The 15,747-nt window shown below is 48.8% G+C and overlaps 2 protein-coding genes across 2 annotated transcripts in view; one reads left to right on the top strand and one right to left on the bottom strand.

Annotated features, from left to right (window-relative positions):
* The window catches only part of TUBGCP5 (tubulin gamma complex associated protein 5), a 42,894-nt gene extending 40,935 nt beyond the window's left edge, over positions 1-1,959 (bottom strand). Inside the window, exon 1 of the mRNA XM_015851400.1 lies at positions 1,634-1,959. Coding sequence (XP_015706886.1) covers positions 1,634-1,959 — 326 coding nt within the window. The remainder of the gene's footprint in view (positions 1-1,633) is intronic.
* On the top strand, positions 1,724-7,913 carry CHST7 (carbohydrate sulfotransferase 7). The gene has a single exon (XM_015851179.2). The coding sequence runs from the start codon at positions 1,958-1,960 to the stop codon at positions 3,353-3,355; it is 1,398 nt and encodes a 465-aa protein (XP_015706665.1). The 5' UTR covers positions 1,724-1,957; the 3' UTR covers positions 3,356-7,913.
* The last annotated feature ends 7,834 nt before the right edge of the window (positions 7,914-15,747 follow it).

Genomic DNA, 15,747 nt, shown 5'->3' with positions numbered 1-15,747 from the left:
TATTTTAAAACCTCTGCTGAGATGATAAAAATGATTCTGGGGCTGAAGCACTGCGTTCCAACATTTACAGGCTTTCTTGTCAGCTGAAAGAGCTGTGGGAGATGGAAGAGCAAAAATCAAGTTAGAGAGATAATACACAGGAAGCCGATGCTATATCAGGTTAAAAACAGCCAGTGCTTTCAGCGACAAACTTGGAAACCAGAATGGAAATATTGCTACACTAAACTATGCAGAACGTGTCGATTTTGTCCCTCTTTTTCTTTATAAGATAGCATGAAACAGAGAATTTGCACCAAGAAATGGCAGAAGTCAGATGCCAGCCAGGCTGCTTCGTGTATGAACAAAGAATGTCTGCCTTTCTCACACACCGAGTTATCATGCTCTTGGAAGAAAATGAAGATCATCTATTTAAATAGTGTCTTTATGAATCACAGGGGGAAAAAAAAGGTTAATGGGGGAAGATCGCCTCCCTTTAAACACCATTTAAAAAGCCCAAAGCCACAGTGAACCTAAATAGGGAAATATATGTTGGGGCAGAATTTCCCTTCAGATTTTTGTACATTATTCTGTTCTGGAACCCAGGAGTCGAGTTGTCTCCATCTCCTCACTCAGCACACCATAAACTGCAGGAAGCCGAGTCTTAAACACTCGTTTTGCAGAGGTCAAAGAGAGTGTTAGCAGGCAGGCGGCTGGCTCCCCACATGGGCAGGGCAGACACATGCTTTTTCTTCTGCATCACTTTGTATCCCTCTTATGTTACCCAATATATCTGAAGTAAGGAGGGCCACTAAGGTGAACAGAGGGCTGGAGCATCACTCCTATGAAGAAAGGTTGAGGGAAATGGATTTGTTTAGCTTGGAGAAGAGAAGGCTCCAGAGAGACCTCATTGTGGCCTTCCAGTACTTGAAGGAAGCATTTAAACAGGAGGGGGAACGGCTGTTAATGAGGGTGGATAGTGATAATACAAGGGGGAATGGTTTTAAACTGAGACAGGGCAGGTTTGGGTTAGATATTAGGAGGAAGTTTAACATAGGGGCACTGATGCACTGGAACAGGCTGCCCAAGGAGGCTGTGGATGCCCCATCCCTGGAGGCATTCAAGGCCAGGCTGGATGTGGCTCTGGGCAGCCTGGTCTGCTGGTTGGTGACCCTGCATGGGAACACGGGATTGGGATCCACCTGTGAGCACCTGCAGGTGTGCTGTGCATTTTGATACCGAGCGTTGGAATTTAAGCACTCCAAACACAGAACTGCAGGGGTTGGAAAGGAGAACATCTCTGGAGATCAGCTGCTCCAACCCCCAGCTGCATGCACGAAGTCAACCTTTCATTGACTCCCATCTCGGATGAAGAGATGTATTTAATCTGCTCTTAGAAGCCTAAAAGACGCGACACCCTGAGCATGAGGAGGTAGAACCGTGTCCCCAGGTAGTTAAGCAGAGGAGGGGGACAGATAGGCAGGGGGGTTGGAACTACATGATCCTTGAGGTCCCTTCCAACCCGGGTCATTCTGTGATTCTGTGATTCTGAAACCCACAGCAGCCTGGAATAGCTGCCGTTTACTCAGTGCCGCCTCTAAACAGCCATTCTCACTCTTCCCATCGCTGCGGCTCGTTCTCTCTCCGGACAGCTCACGGAGCCCGCAGTTCCCAGCCCGCCCCCTCGGCTCCGGCCGACACTCCCCCTGTGCTGGGCGGGCGTTGGGGTGGAGAAGCAGCAACGCGGAGTCTCCCGTCGGCTCGGCACAGCCCCGAGGTCGGGGCAGCGTGTCGGCGGGGGCAGGTGCGGCGGTTCCACGCTGCGCCGTGAGGCGGCGGCCGTGTCCGGGCTGCCCGTGGGCGTGCTCCCTGCGGGAGGGCCGCCCCGAGCCCACCCCCCCGCCGCCCAGCGTTCGTTCGCCTCCTTCCCCGAGAGCCGGTTCGGCGGCTGCCGCTCGCTGTCGGGCCGCTGCCCCCCGCCATGAAGGGCCGTCGGCGGTGGTGCTGGCGGGGGGAGCACCGGCGCTTGGCGCTGCTGCTGGCGCTCTACACGCTGCTGCTGCTGCTGCTGGTGCCCTACGTGCTGGACTACGGAGCCAGGCGGGCGAGAGCGGACGAGGAGCCGCTGCTGCGGCGCTGCCCCAGCCTGGAGGAGGCGCTGAGCGAGTGGGGCTGGGAGCAGCGCCCGCCGCCGCCCGGAGACGACGAGGAGGAGGAGGAGGAGGCGACGGCGGCGGGGAACGGCAGCGGGGCGGGCAAGCGGCACATCTACCTGCATGCCACATGGCGCACGGGCTCGTCGTTCCTGGGGGAGCTGTTCAACCAGCACCCCGACGTCTTCTACCTCTACGAGCCCATGTGGCACCTGTGGCAGGCGCTGTACCCCGGAGACGCGCTGAGCCTGCAGGGCGCCCTGCGCGACATGCTGCGCTCCCTCTTCCGCTGCGACTTCTCCGTGCTGCGCCTCTACGCCGCCCCGGCCGCCCCCCGCGACCCGCTGGGCGCCGCTCCGCCCGCCGCCAACCTGACCACGGCCGGCATCTTCGGCTGGCGGACCAACAAGGTCATCTGCTCGGCTCCGCTCTGCCCCGCCGCGCCGCTGCCCCGCCGGGAGATCGGCCTGGTGGACGGCGCCGCCTGCGAGAGGCGCTGCCCGCCGCGGGCGCTGCGGGAGCTGGAGGCCGAGTGCCGCAAGTACCCGGTGGTGGTCATCAAGGACGTGCGGCTGCTGGAGCTGGGCGCGCTGCTGCCGCTGCTGCGGGAGCCCGGCCTCAACCTGCGCGTGGTGCAGCTCTTCCGCGACCCCCGCGCCGTCCACAACTCTCGCCTGAAGGCCAAGCAGGCGCTGCTCCGCGAGAGCATCCAGGTGCTGCGCAGCCGGCACCGCGCCGCCGAGCCCCGCGGGCCGCCCCGCCCGCAGCAGCCCCCGCTCCCGCCCGGCCTGGGGCTGCTGGGCGCCGGGCGGGCCCCCGCGCAGCACCGCGCCGAGCTGTTCCTCGGCGGAGCGCTGGAGGTGATCTGCCAGGCGTGGCTCCGAGACCTGCTGCTGGCCCGCCGCAACCCCGCCGCCCTGCGCCGCCGCTACACGCAGCTCCGCTACGAGGACCTGGTGCGGGAGCCCCGAGCTCAGCTGCGCCGCCTGCTGCGCTTCGCCGGCCTGCCCGTGCCGCCCGCCATGGAGGCGTTCGTAGTCAACATGACCCGAGGTGCCGCCTACTCCTCCGAGCGACCTTTCCTCATCTCCGCCCGCGACGCTCGGGAGGCCGTGCACGCATGGAGGGAAAGGCTGAGCCGCCAGCAGGTGCGGCAGGTGGAGGCGGCGTGCGGCGAGGCCATGAGCCTGCTCGCCTATCCGCTCAGTGCCGGGGAGAGGCGGTAGGGGATGGATGGGGACCGTACGGCAGCGAGGGGCGAAGAGAGCGCCGAGATGTGAGCACCTGATCTGAAGGGGCGTTAAGGATGGACGCCAAGCGTTGAGGGAACAGCAGGGATGCTCTTCTAGGAGTTCTGAGGTGTTTCGTAGGGACACCTTCGTCGTCCTTGTGGGACGGCATCAAGCTCCAAGGCCTAATGGACGTGAAACTGATGTACCAGCAGTTGTAAGTACTTAAAACTTGTATCACTGATAAAAACAGAGACTGCAGGCATCACCCCTACCGGAGCATCAAACACATCTGGTTCTGTTGTATCACTCTTACAACGCGTGAAGGAAGCATCTGTGGGAGCTCCCTGTGGGATCTGGCTGCCCACGCTGTGCCCATGGCCTGGTTGCCCTCCAGCTGTGGGACAGGCACTGCCTGCACCTCCCTCAGCCCCCACCTGCAGCCCTGCCCTCAGAACACTACGTGAGCATCTGTCTGCTTCTGTGTCTTGAGGACATCAGTTCCAGAAAGTCTGCACTTTCCTGAAGTAGACTGTAATATTTTTTTAAAGCAAAGTGTTCTGATACATGTGATACCGGTGGCAAATGTGGGTTTTTTTGCAGATTCCTATAGGAGTGACTTTATCTGGAAGGCTTGACATTTCCATTTTGTTTCCTGAAGCAGCTGAGGGAATGCCTTTCTGTCCCTGCTTCCTGGCTCAGACAATGAGCTGCACGGGGCTCCCGTGCTCACATCCCCTCCCAGTGACAACATCCTCTCAGCTGTAGCTCCTGCACGTGGACAGAGCAAAGGCTGCCACGCAAGGCTGGGCAAATCCAGCCTGGCAATAGAAGTCCCCAAGTCAAAATCTATATTGAAGAGAACAAAAACCAACCCAACCAACCAAACTGCAGCATATCCTTAAGTTTCATTTTGGATGTTCAGGAGTGTTTTCCTGTAGACGTCCTGGGGCTTGTATGAGGAGGGTGTGCATGTGTGTGTATATGCAGGTATCTTTTTACTGTTGCTTCCTTGGGGACAGGAGGTTGAATAGTGATTTGTGGGCACTCACTGTAACTTTCTAGGATCTGCTCTTGGGTCTGTTCCAATCTGACAGCAGCTAAAAGGCACCTTGGGAGTACACAAGGCTGTGGAGACGTTGCCATGCGATCCTCAAGCACGAAGTGAGAACATGAGCTTCAGATGGAGGATAATCCAGGCTCAGAACAAAGCCATGCTTACATAAAGTGCTAGAAATGCAGGATGCTTACAGGAGTTGCATTGTCATACAAGAAACATTTGTACTGTGTTGTAGTTTTTCATGCTTTGGGTATTGCGCTGTACAACATGCCAGTGTGTTAGGGCCAACCTTAATTTATTGTAGCTCGTTTCCTTCTGTGGCCTTCCCAGCCAAGAGCAGTGCCATTAGCATTGACACCGTCTCTGGGAACAAATGCAGTCTGGAGCATGCTTTGTGTGCTGCTCTGTGGTCAGCAAGTTGCAGTCTAGGAACCGTATGATACAGCTGTTCAGCACCCCCTTCACCTTGGTAAAGAACCTCATTGTGCCAGCCCGGGATGCAAGGGTGTGACACAAGGAGCTGTGGGAAACACGCCCTTAGGTTCTCTTTTACAGGTTCATTATGAGAAGTGATGTTGGCCAGCCTAAATTCATGCTTATTGCTGGAAAAAATCCACTAATTGCCAACTATTCTGTGTTTTCTGAAGCAGTTCCCACACTTGACAGGTGCATTTTCTGCATCAGAACTTATTTTTTTCTCCACAGAAGGTGTTTCCTGATGTGATTTCCCTTTGTCAGTGCTTCGTTCAGTTCCTTTCTCACCCCAAGCTGTTCTCTTAGGACCCGGTCTAGTTGTGTGTGTGTGTGTGTGTGTGTGTGTACCGTGAGAAGGGCTCTGTTCTGCAAAGCGTATGAAAATACAGCAAGTGCAATTTCTGTTTTGTATTTGGGGCGTGAGAGTTTATGAGAAGGCCCCGTAAAACGATCGGCAGGGAACAAACAAAACTGCAAAATGAAGAAGTAGCAGCGAGAGTGCAGGATGTGCAAGAGCACCAGGGGATAGACAGCAATTGCTCAATGGCAGATGTTGTGACTGCGGGCAGGACCTGCTGAAATGCTCCTATCCAGGAGAAAAGCTGAGGCTCACCACCTACTTTGCTCCTAAAGCACTGCGGTGGGTGCTGACAGCACATCCTTGCTGGCCTGGTGGCCTGCACCTTGTAGGAAAAACACTGTAATGTCAAACAACAGCATCGGTCTGTGCCTGAAAGGACAGAAGGCTGGGAATCAGTGCTGGGCCACAGAGCTTTAGTGGGTTTAGGCTGAGATTTGGGAGCAGCCTATGTTTGTGTCACGTTACATGTAATGACTTAACAGGTTTAATCTGTTAAGGCGTAGTTGGAACTGGGAGCAAAACCAACAAATGCTTACACTGTTATTCCTGTCAGCTGGTTTTGCTTAACTTTTGATCATGGTGCGTTTGCCTTAAGGGAGGTAGAAACTTGATAGTCCTCTAATCGTATGTAAAGTGCTGTGCTTTAAGTGCAGTATTTCCGTGCTGGAATTGCTAATTGCTCCGTTACCACCTTCTATCTGTACTCAAACTGCTGGCTGACAACTGCAGAGACACGTGTGTGAGAAGCGGTGGAAGTGCAGAGTGTAGAAGCACACAGCCCCTTGCATTACTTGCACATGCTGACACAGCGCTTGTAGATCCCTACGCTGTGTGCTCACATACTTTAGATACAATGGGAAAGTGTGGGACCTGATCACAGAATCACAGAATTGTAGGGGTTGGAAGGGACCTCTAGAGATCATTGAGTCCAACCCCCCTGCCAAAGCAGGCTCCCTACACCACATCACACAGGTAGGCGTCCAGGCGGGATGTGCTGCCTGCAGTCATGCTGTCTTGGTATCTAACACCATGCAAGTCTGGCTTCCATTGCCAAGCTGTTGTGCCCTGCTGATGATCTGCACCTGGTGTAAATGAACAGGAATCAGGGCTTTCCCCGGTGCCCTCAAGTTTTTCTCCCTATTTCTAACCGTCTAACTTTGACAAACCTTTTATTTAGGCTGAATCTTCTCTTGTTGGGCTCAAGGTTTAATTCTCTTTGGGAAACTTAATCCAGTGGAGTGCATCTTCTTTGAAACCAGGGTTGGGATGTGGTGGTGTTACACCCACACCCAGCTGCAATCAGAGATGGCTGTGCAAGGTTGTTTTGTCACGGTAGTGCTTTGGGATGAGAACTCCAGTGTGGGCAGGGGGAATGACTTCCATGTAAGGGATACACGCATTGAGTTTTTACTGTTGCTGCTCTCAGTTGGCCAAATGTTTGCAAAAAACCTGTTAGCATGTGCTAGTAAAAGTGGTTTTTGTACGTTTATGTGTCTTTATTTTACACCAGAAAACATCTGCATTGATCTCACCTTCAGTGAACGCTCTCAAACCTCTGTGTTCCCACAGAAAAGGCACATGTGTGATGGCAGTACCACACTCTGTGTCTTAGTTACCCGCTCTCAGGGTGAATCAATTCAGACTTTTAGTAGATACAGAGAAATATCAAGTGTGGTAGAAGCCTTGGAGAAGACAGAGCTGTTCACGCCATTTAGCCTGAAAGGAAAGGTGGAAGGAGGACAGCAGTGCACAGCAGAATGAATATCAGTGAGGGGGAGATGTAGTCATGCCATGGGCAACTTTGGCACGAGGACAGGAATTTGTACGTGAGCAGTGAATCACTTCAGCTTGGAAGCTGGAAGAACTGTGTGGTTCTGAAGCAGGTTCCAAATGGAGCAGTTTGTTCTGGAATACCCTGCAACAATTTCACATCATTTAAGAATTCTGGTTCTTTTGTCTTTGCCAGGATTTGAGTACAGTGTACCAGAGCTGTACCATAAATGAAGGGGGGAGCAAAAGCCACATCATTAACTCGTTAATTTTTGCCCTGCTTTCTCAGAAGACAGGAGCTGCCCCCAGCAGTCGGGATGGCTGCTGGTAAAAGTGCTCTCTGCCATCAGTTAGCGTCGTTTCTTGCCATAAGTCTATTTCTCCCTGTGGGTGCAGAAAACAGCCTGTCACCACTTCCTTCTGGAAACGTTGTTACTTCGCCTTAGCAGAAGCACATAATTATATGATTGTTTATTGTCTATTACACAACAGCAACAACAACCACAAAAAAAAAAAATTCCACGTTAATCAGCTTTCAAGCTTATTAGTTTTCCCGTTCAGGCTTCAGTTGTACCATTCTAGTTCTGACAGAGCCCTCTGGGGTTCATTCATCCTGCGTTGAGCAGCTTCCATGCTCCATGTGACTCCTCCAAGCACTGCCTTAATGCCACCGTATCAGATAGATAGCCAGATAAATGGTTGTTTGGACAACATTAAATTCTTGTGTGAAAAGAGGTGTTTTCACCTACTTCTCGTGCCTTGAGTTGCTTCTTCCTGATCGAGAGACTGCAGTTATACTCCTGAGGAGCTTAGTATGAATTTCATTTTCCATCATGAAGTGTAAATTGGAGCCATAGCTTGCAGTGATTCTCAGTAAATTCTTACCTGAATATTTGTGTAGGCTGGCTCTTCTGAGAACTTACAATCAACACTGCTACATTCACACTGCAAGCATCAAGCTGATATTACTCAAACTTTGTTCCTGGATTGAGGAGTTATCCTTTATTTTCTGGCAAGATTTTATGTGCAGATGTCTTAATACTCCCATGGAGAATAAACTTCTTGCTGCTCTTGGCTCCCTGTTCTAGGTTAATGTGTTCCCTGTAGACTGGTCACGGTAACTTTGAAGGGAATTGCCAAAAAGCAGTTTTTAAACTGAGAATACCCAGCTCATTTTTAAACTGACTTACAGGTGGTTTGTTTGTGGAAGTACAGCAGCCGGCTGGAAAACTGTGCGGAGGAAAAGGATCTGGGAAGTGTTAGTTGACAGCCTTCTGAACATGAGCCAGCAGTGTGTCCAGGTAGCCTAGGGCATCCTGGCTTGAATAGTGCAACCAGCAGGAGCAGGGAGGTTATCAACCCCCTATACTCAGCTTATAGCTATATAGCTTATAGCACCTCAAGTGCTACGTTCAGTGTTGGGCCCCTCACTGGAAGAAAGACACTGAGGCCCTGCAGTGTGTCCAGAGAAGGGCAACAAAACTGTGAGGGGTCTGGAGCACAGGCCTTATGGGGAGCAGCTGAGGGAACTAGGATTGTTCAGTCTGGAGAAGAGGAGGCTCAGGGGAGACCTCATTGCTCTCTACAGACTGAAGTCTCACCGTCACCATAGGTAATTCAAGAAGTGTGAGGATGTGGCACTGGGGGACATAGTTGGTAGGCATGGTGGTGGTGGTTTAATGGTTGGACTAGATGATTTCAGAGGTCTTTTCCAACCTCAGTGATCCTGTGATTCTATTGTATGGTGATACACGCACAGCTTCTGGTACTTCAAGTGTGTTGCAGAAGTCAGTGAGTCTTATGTGTGTGGGTTAGTCTAGTGGGAATAATAGCTTTCACTTAGTGAACTCTTGGTTAGGGAAAAAGGAGGTCAATGGATGAGCAAATTGAGTTCCTTTGCAAACAATGAACTCGGTCTAAACACCTATGATATCTTGCAACAGAAAAGCGATATTAGGTTGACAAACACAAACATCTTTATTGACTATATTAGGGAATACACAGAATGCCCGGGAGAAAGACAGTGCTGAACTTCCACAGCTTGTCAGGCACGAGTTCAGGTTCAGTTCTTATCACCATCTCATACCGCTATTTCCACTACTCCCTGTTTGATCTAGTTCAATATCCAGCCGGTGTTTGCTCACTGAGAAGTTACTGAGAACTCTTAAATAGCCCAACTAGTCACAACTTTAGAGGGATATTCCCAGCTATCCGAGAAAAACATAATGCAAAAGAACAACAGACAATTTGGATTAAAAAAAATAAAAATAAAAATAAAACATAAAATAACAGAAGATTTGAAAACAAGTAGCATTGAAAGCATCAGTTCCTCATTGTCCTGAACAAAGGGGCCCTGTATGCAGGAAATAGCTGTAATCTTCTTAGGGCTTTGCTTTCCAAGATAACACTTGGTAATGTTAAAGAAGAGTTCCTTTCTCCTTAAATACCAGATCTGAGCTTCATCCCTTACCCAATTACACGCTTTCGCATGTTCACGTTTCAAATGCCCAAAACTACTTAACTACAGCAAACCACGACAGGCTTCTCACATTCAGATTTACTGCAGAGCTTCCTTCCCTTCCTGAGTGCTGGGTGAACTGGAGCAAGAAGGGCAGCTTGCCCTCACTCAGAGCAGGCAGAGGAACTGTGCTATCTTGTCAGGAAGTTCCTGCTGTGTGATACTGGAAAAGTTACGCTCCCAAGCATAGAGCAGGAGTAGGCTTCAGCTCAGCTTCATGACTGGAAAGGATCAGGAATGACTGCTATCTAAAACATGTTCCAGTACCAACCTAACCATGCTACCCTAACTAACAACCCTCTGCTAAATCATGTCCCTGAGCACCACATCCAAATGGTTTTTAAACACATCCAGGGATGGTGACTCAACCACCTCCCTGGGGAGCCTATTCCAGTGCTTAACAGCCCTTTCTGTAAAGAAGATTTTTCCTGACATCCAACCTAAACTTACCCTGGCACAACTTGAGGCCATTTCCCCTCATCCTGTCACCTGTCACCAGTGAGAAGAGACCATGCTGCCACCATTACCAGTCAAACCAGAGGGTTGATAGATGACCTGAATCCAGCTGTGAACACAGTGAGAAAAGTAATGACAACACGCTTGGCTGACCTACAACAGGTGTCTGTGTTCACACTAAACCTAAAACTTCTCAGCAGAGCAGGAGCTCCATGCAACACAAAGATCTCTTATCATTAGAAAGCAGTGCATGGATGAGACCTTAACCTTGTGTTCAAACACAGCCAAAAGTGCCGGCTGTGGGATTCTCCTGAAACAGCCTGCAAAAGAAAGGGAAAGGCATCATTGGATGAAGGATGGAAAACAGGACCAGGTGAAGGTCTGGTGGCTGTTTTCTGCCTAGTCATCTTGTTTGCCCTTTTTATACATAGCCTGCAGCAATTATGTTGCTGGGAGAAGCAATAAACCTGACTCTGCCCCTCCCAGTCATGGCCTAGACTGATGTCAAGAGCCTGAAGCAGCAACTTCTGCCTCAACGTAATGCCAATCTGTTGTTGTGTTATTTTATGCCAAGGCCATGCTGCAACGAGAAGAAACACGGGACAGCACTCACAGGTGGGTTCCATGGCTCTAAGCTTAAGTAACCAACTCCTGTAGAACCCAGAGGATGCCTTCCTTGCTTTTTTATGAAGCAGGCCACACATAGCTTATCTCTGTACAGTGAAAGTGTATAGATACAGAGCTTACAACAGCTGTGTGTTTGTCTGCCTGGACGTGTAGGTATAATATATACTATAGAATCAAAGAATGGCCTGGGTTGAAAAGGACCTCAATGATCATCTGGTTTCAACCCCCTGCTATGTGCAGGGTCACCAACCACCAGACCAGGCTGCCCAGAGCCACATCCAGCCTGGCCTTGAATGCCTCCAGGGATGGGGCATCCACAGCCTCCTTGGGCAACCTGCTCCAGTGCATCACCACCCTCTGTGTGAAAAACTTCCTCCTTATATCTAACCTAAACCTGCCCTGTCTCAGTTTAAAACCATTCCCCCTTGTCCTATCACTGTCTACCATCATAAACTGCCGATCCCCCTTCTCTTTATATGCTCCCATCAAATATTGGAAGGCCGCAATGAGGTCTCCCCAGAGCTTTTGCTTCTCCAAGCTAAACAAGCCCAGTTCCCTCAACCTTTCTTCACAGGAGAGGTGCTCTAGAATAGGGACCATCATCAAGTGGGTTCCCCTCTCAGCTGGACTGAGACCCCCACACTGCGGGCACTGATGTCTGCACTGACCATTGAACATCAGGTCATATTACCCTCCCTAACAATATCTAAAAACCTCCCTTCTTGCCTGGGAATATTGGTTTTGGCCTGCTTCTCCCTGCCCCAGCAGTAGTAACGTCAGAGACGTTATTACTTAAAAACACATTCAAGCTATTTATTATAGGCTGAAATCCAATATTTTAACAGTGTAGCAAAACCTTTTTAAGTCAAGCACTCACTTTCTCTGAGGGAACACTTTTTTCCCCCTCCAAATAACCACATCAAAGTGGGCTGTGAGTGTAGTATTTCCAATTACTGATATCTAATTGACCAGATTTCCAGAAGCAGAACAGCACAGCTCTGGTGTTGTGCTCAGGCATAAAAATTAAGCCTGAATACTTCCACCACTTATTTCTTTTTTCACTTGCATATCGAATGTTCTTATATGGGGTGCTTTCAAGTTCAGAAACATTCAAGATTTAAGAAATGCAGGAGACCAAGGTCACCTGAATATGGTGACTCCACCATATCCCTGGGCAGCCCATTCCAGCTCCTGACCACTCCTAGGGAGTAGAATATTTTCCTGATATCCAACCTGAGTCTCCCATGGTGCAAACTTACTGAGGGTGCACTCAGTCCCCTCGTTCATGTCATAAATAAAGCAATGAAACAGGTTAGGCCCCAGTATCAACCCCAGGGGAACAGCACCTGTACCTGCTCACCAGCTGATTTTAACTGGGCCTGTTCGTGCAGCCAGTTCTTTACCCAGCAAATAGTGTACCTGCCCAAGCCAAGGGCAAGCAGTTTCCCCAGGAGAATACTGTAGGAAACAGTATCAAAGGCTTTGCTGAAGTCAAGGTAGACTACATCAACAGCCTTTCCCTCATCTACCAGGTGGGTCACTTGGTCATAGAAGGAGATCAGGTTGGTCAGTCAAGACCTGCCTTGTGTGAACCCATGCTGGTTAGGCCTGATCCTCACACGTGCCATGTGATCTCTCTCAAGACGATCTGCACATCACCGAGCTCCCCAGCACAGTATGGGAATAAAACTGGAAAGGCCCTTACTCTGCCATACATCATTATCAACTGCCTGTGAAGTTTTGGTCCCCGGACAAAGCTTCACACTCAATGGTAGTTTGAAAGTCTTCAAGCCCAACCAGGTAAGGGTTGTGTGTAACAGACCATCATTAAGAAAGTAGCATAGGATAAAGGTGTGTTGGATAGTGTCCAAAGCAGATAGACCATTTATTAACCGAACATCTGAACTCATCCCAGCACTTAATCACGTTGCCTGTCACAAGTACATAAGTTCCATAGCAAAAGCCTGTAAAAATCACATATCAAATCAAGATAGGGAATTTCATCCGAGTCCACAACACAGACTCAAATATGATTGGTTCACACTTACACCTTGTTTGTGTCTATGCATGATTAAGGCACTTTCACATTGATCAGACTAACATTCCCTTAAGAACTACTTCTGAACTTACTGAAGACTTTTTACATTCAGGAAAATAGAGTGAAATTATCAAAAATAAAAAATCATTAAAATCTGCTTTCCTTGCCCTAGATTAGAATCGAATCAGGCTTTCCTTGTAAAAGCCTTCAAATCTATGATGAATTAAGATGAGGGACAGCTGAATTACTGTTGTGTTATCCATCACCCTTATTTTAGGGTAAGCTATGCAGAAATCCACCAAACTCAGCATTTGGGACTGCAAGATTAACAGCAACTATTGTTTACAATGCTGTTCCCACAGTAAAGCAGCCTGTTAAAGTCATTTCCTGGCTCTGAAATTCACTGTTTCCTCCCCTCTTTCCTTCTCTTTCACTTCATGGGCACATTTTTCAGAAGGGCACTCCCAACATTGCAAACCAAGAGGAATCTGTGGTTTCACACTGCACAGTGTGCAAATCTCCTCTTCAAACTCAGGACGTACGACCCTCCTAACTCTGCAAGTAAGGTTTGTGTCAGCTGCTGCTTGCGAAGAACAGTTTTCATTGTAGGGACATCTGAAATTGTTACTCAACATGTTTTTCTCTTAGGAACACATTCATCCTACTAAGCAGCTCCATCCTTCTTACTGCAACTCTAATTATGATAGAGATTGCACAGAAGCTGTGTGGGGTACGTACTGCCTTCTTTCCTGCATGATGTCCAGTCATCTCTTATCCTCCCTTGTTTATAAGTCCCAGTGGGTCACAAGTTCCAAGTTTCAGAGAGGAATATACCCTGCTGCTGACGTATCTGTGATGATTTCTCCTGGTTTCTCCTCAAAAAGGTTCTCCCCTCACCCCCATCTTAAAGAAAAGCACACCAAGTTGAAACTACCGCATACTCAAATTGCATTCCCACACTTGTGCAGAAGCAGAGACCACGTCTGCCAAGCCCGAGGTCAGGCATGTTATTCCTGTGAGCTACTTCAAACAGAGTTAAAAGAAACACTGCACCTCTCCTTAAAAGGCATGCAAAACATATCAGCATTTGGGGCTTTGTTGTTCAGAATTAAGTCTGGTCAATACTGCTGGAAGAGAGACTGCAAGCCACATTCAATAGAAGTCACACAAGACAGACCGTCACTTCCACACCAACCTACAAATGGTCCTGCCGAATGATTAAAATCACAAGATGTGACCTCCTAGTTACTGTAAACTGCTCAGGCTGTTTATTAAGGCTGCTGCACTTCCTACTATGAGGTCCTTCCACCTGCCAAGAGTAAAACATGCTGGCAATTATACTGGTGAACAACACTAGAACAACACTTTGCTACATACTCACCTCGGATCCACTCACTGCGAGTTCAGCCAAGAACACTGTTGTGGTTTTGATTCCTCTGCTTGCGTTTTCTGCAGTCCTGTGCCTAAAGGAAACTTCTTCACTGTGAAAAAAACATTTATTGCAGGCCAAGAAATTCATATCCTCGAAATAGGGCCAGACTTGGTCAATTTCTGAGTATTTAACACTTCACCCTTAGAATAATAGAATCGTTAAGGTTGGAAAGACCAACAAGATCATCTAGTCCAACCATCAACCCACGCTTGTGACTACTATAGACCAGGTCAAGTGTCTGCACATCAGACATGGAGCACACAGCAAGAACACACTTGCCTCAGTCTTCCTCCTTTCTGAGAGCTTGACTTGAAGTCAGTGTGTTGGAGCTACTGCTCGAGCCCACAGAAGCACTGAAACACCTCTCACAAAGAGCACCTTATAAATCCACCGTTATGCCCACATTTGTGACAGGATTGTTCCTGTGCTGATCCTTGTACTTACAGAACCCAACCAGAGTTGAAAGAAGTTACATCTGCTGTATGAATAGGTCAAGCTCTTGCCAGCTAGGCATCTTCATAGAATCATAGAATGGCCTGGGTTGAAAAGGACCACAATGATCATCTGGTTTCAACCCCTGCTATGTGCAGGGTCGCCAATCACCAGACCAGGCTGCCCAGAGCCACATCCAGCCTGGCCTTGAATGCCTCCAGGGATGGGGCATCCACAGCCTCCTTGGGCAACCTGTTCCAGTGCATCACCACCCTCTGTGTGAAAAACTTCCTCCTATCTTAACAGTAAGGAACTGAAATGATCTTTTAGAAGACACTAGTTGGTGAAATATACTGTTTTTCCAGGACAAAGAGTTGTTTTTTAATCTGCATTTTGTGATTCTTTGTTTTTCTCCCCCTACTGCCTTAGTAAAGGAAATGTAGGAGTTCTGAACAAGGACTAGTGTGCTAAGAAGCAGCTAGATATGTTTCAGCTCACCTTTGGCTGACAGTGAAATCCAATTTTGGAAGATTTAAAATGAAAAGAATAAATCAAGGAATAAAATTAAAGGCCTCTCCTTACTATGCTGGAGAAGTGTTTCAAGTAATTTTGTAATAGAGAAGTTAGATTCGATTTTGGTTGCCCTTTCACAGCTACATTTTGGGCTTACTGGCAAACTTCATTCAACCATATATCTTTGCACTGGAAATATGAATATGGACAGAAAGGAATCTGTACTGGGATGGTTTACTACTGCTTTCAGCGGCTCATTCTTCCCATGAAACCAACAAAACAATTTTCACTTCCAGAATTTGTATGTGGTCTTTCTCCTAAAGAACAGATCCCTGCAGAAGGCGCTGCTTTTTCACTCAAGGTGATTTGAGGCTCCTCAGCTTGTCATCATTTGAGTTGAAAGAGACTCTTAAAAGCCATCAGGTCCAACTCCCCTGCAACGAACAGGGACACCTACAGCTAAATTGGATGCACCTATGGGTTGCTCAGAGCCCTGTCCAGCCTGATCTTGGATGTCCTCCAGGGATGGTGCGCCTTCAAGATGCATGTAAAGTTTACCTCACTGTCCATTACCTTAGATAAATAGTTTTAGTAATTTTGTAACTGCTTTTTCTAAGTGCTAGCAGTAGAAAAAAAAACAAAACAAGACAAAACCCCATGAAAGCCAAGTTACAAAGCGTGTAAGTAGAGCACGGATCATCGCCATCT

Source organism: Coturnix japonica, chromosome 1 (genome assembly GCF_001577835.2).
Source record: "Coturnix japonica isolate 7356 chromosome 1, Coturnix japonica 2.1, whole genome shotgun sequence".
Taxonomy (NCBI): Eukaryota; Metazoa; Chordata; class Aves; order Galliformes; family Phasianidae; genus Coturnix; species Coturnix japonica.
This window is presented reverse-complemented; position numbering and strand designations above follow the sequence as displayed.

Excerpts from the sequence above, each read along its gene's own strand:
- CHST7 (XM_015851179.2), top strand. The coding sequence starts at position 1,958 with ATGAAGGGCCGTCGGCGGTGGTGCTGGCGGGGGGAGCACCGGCGCTTG.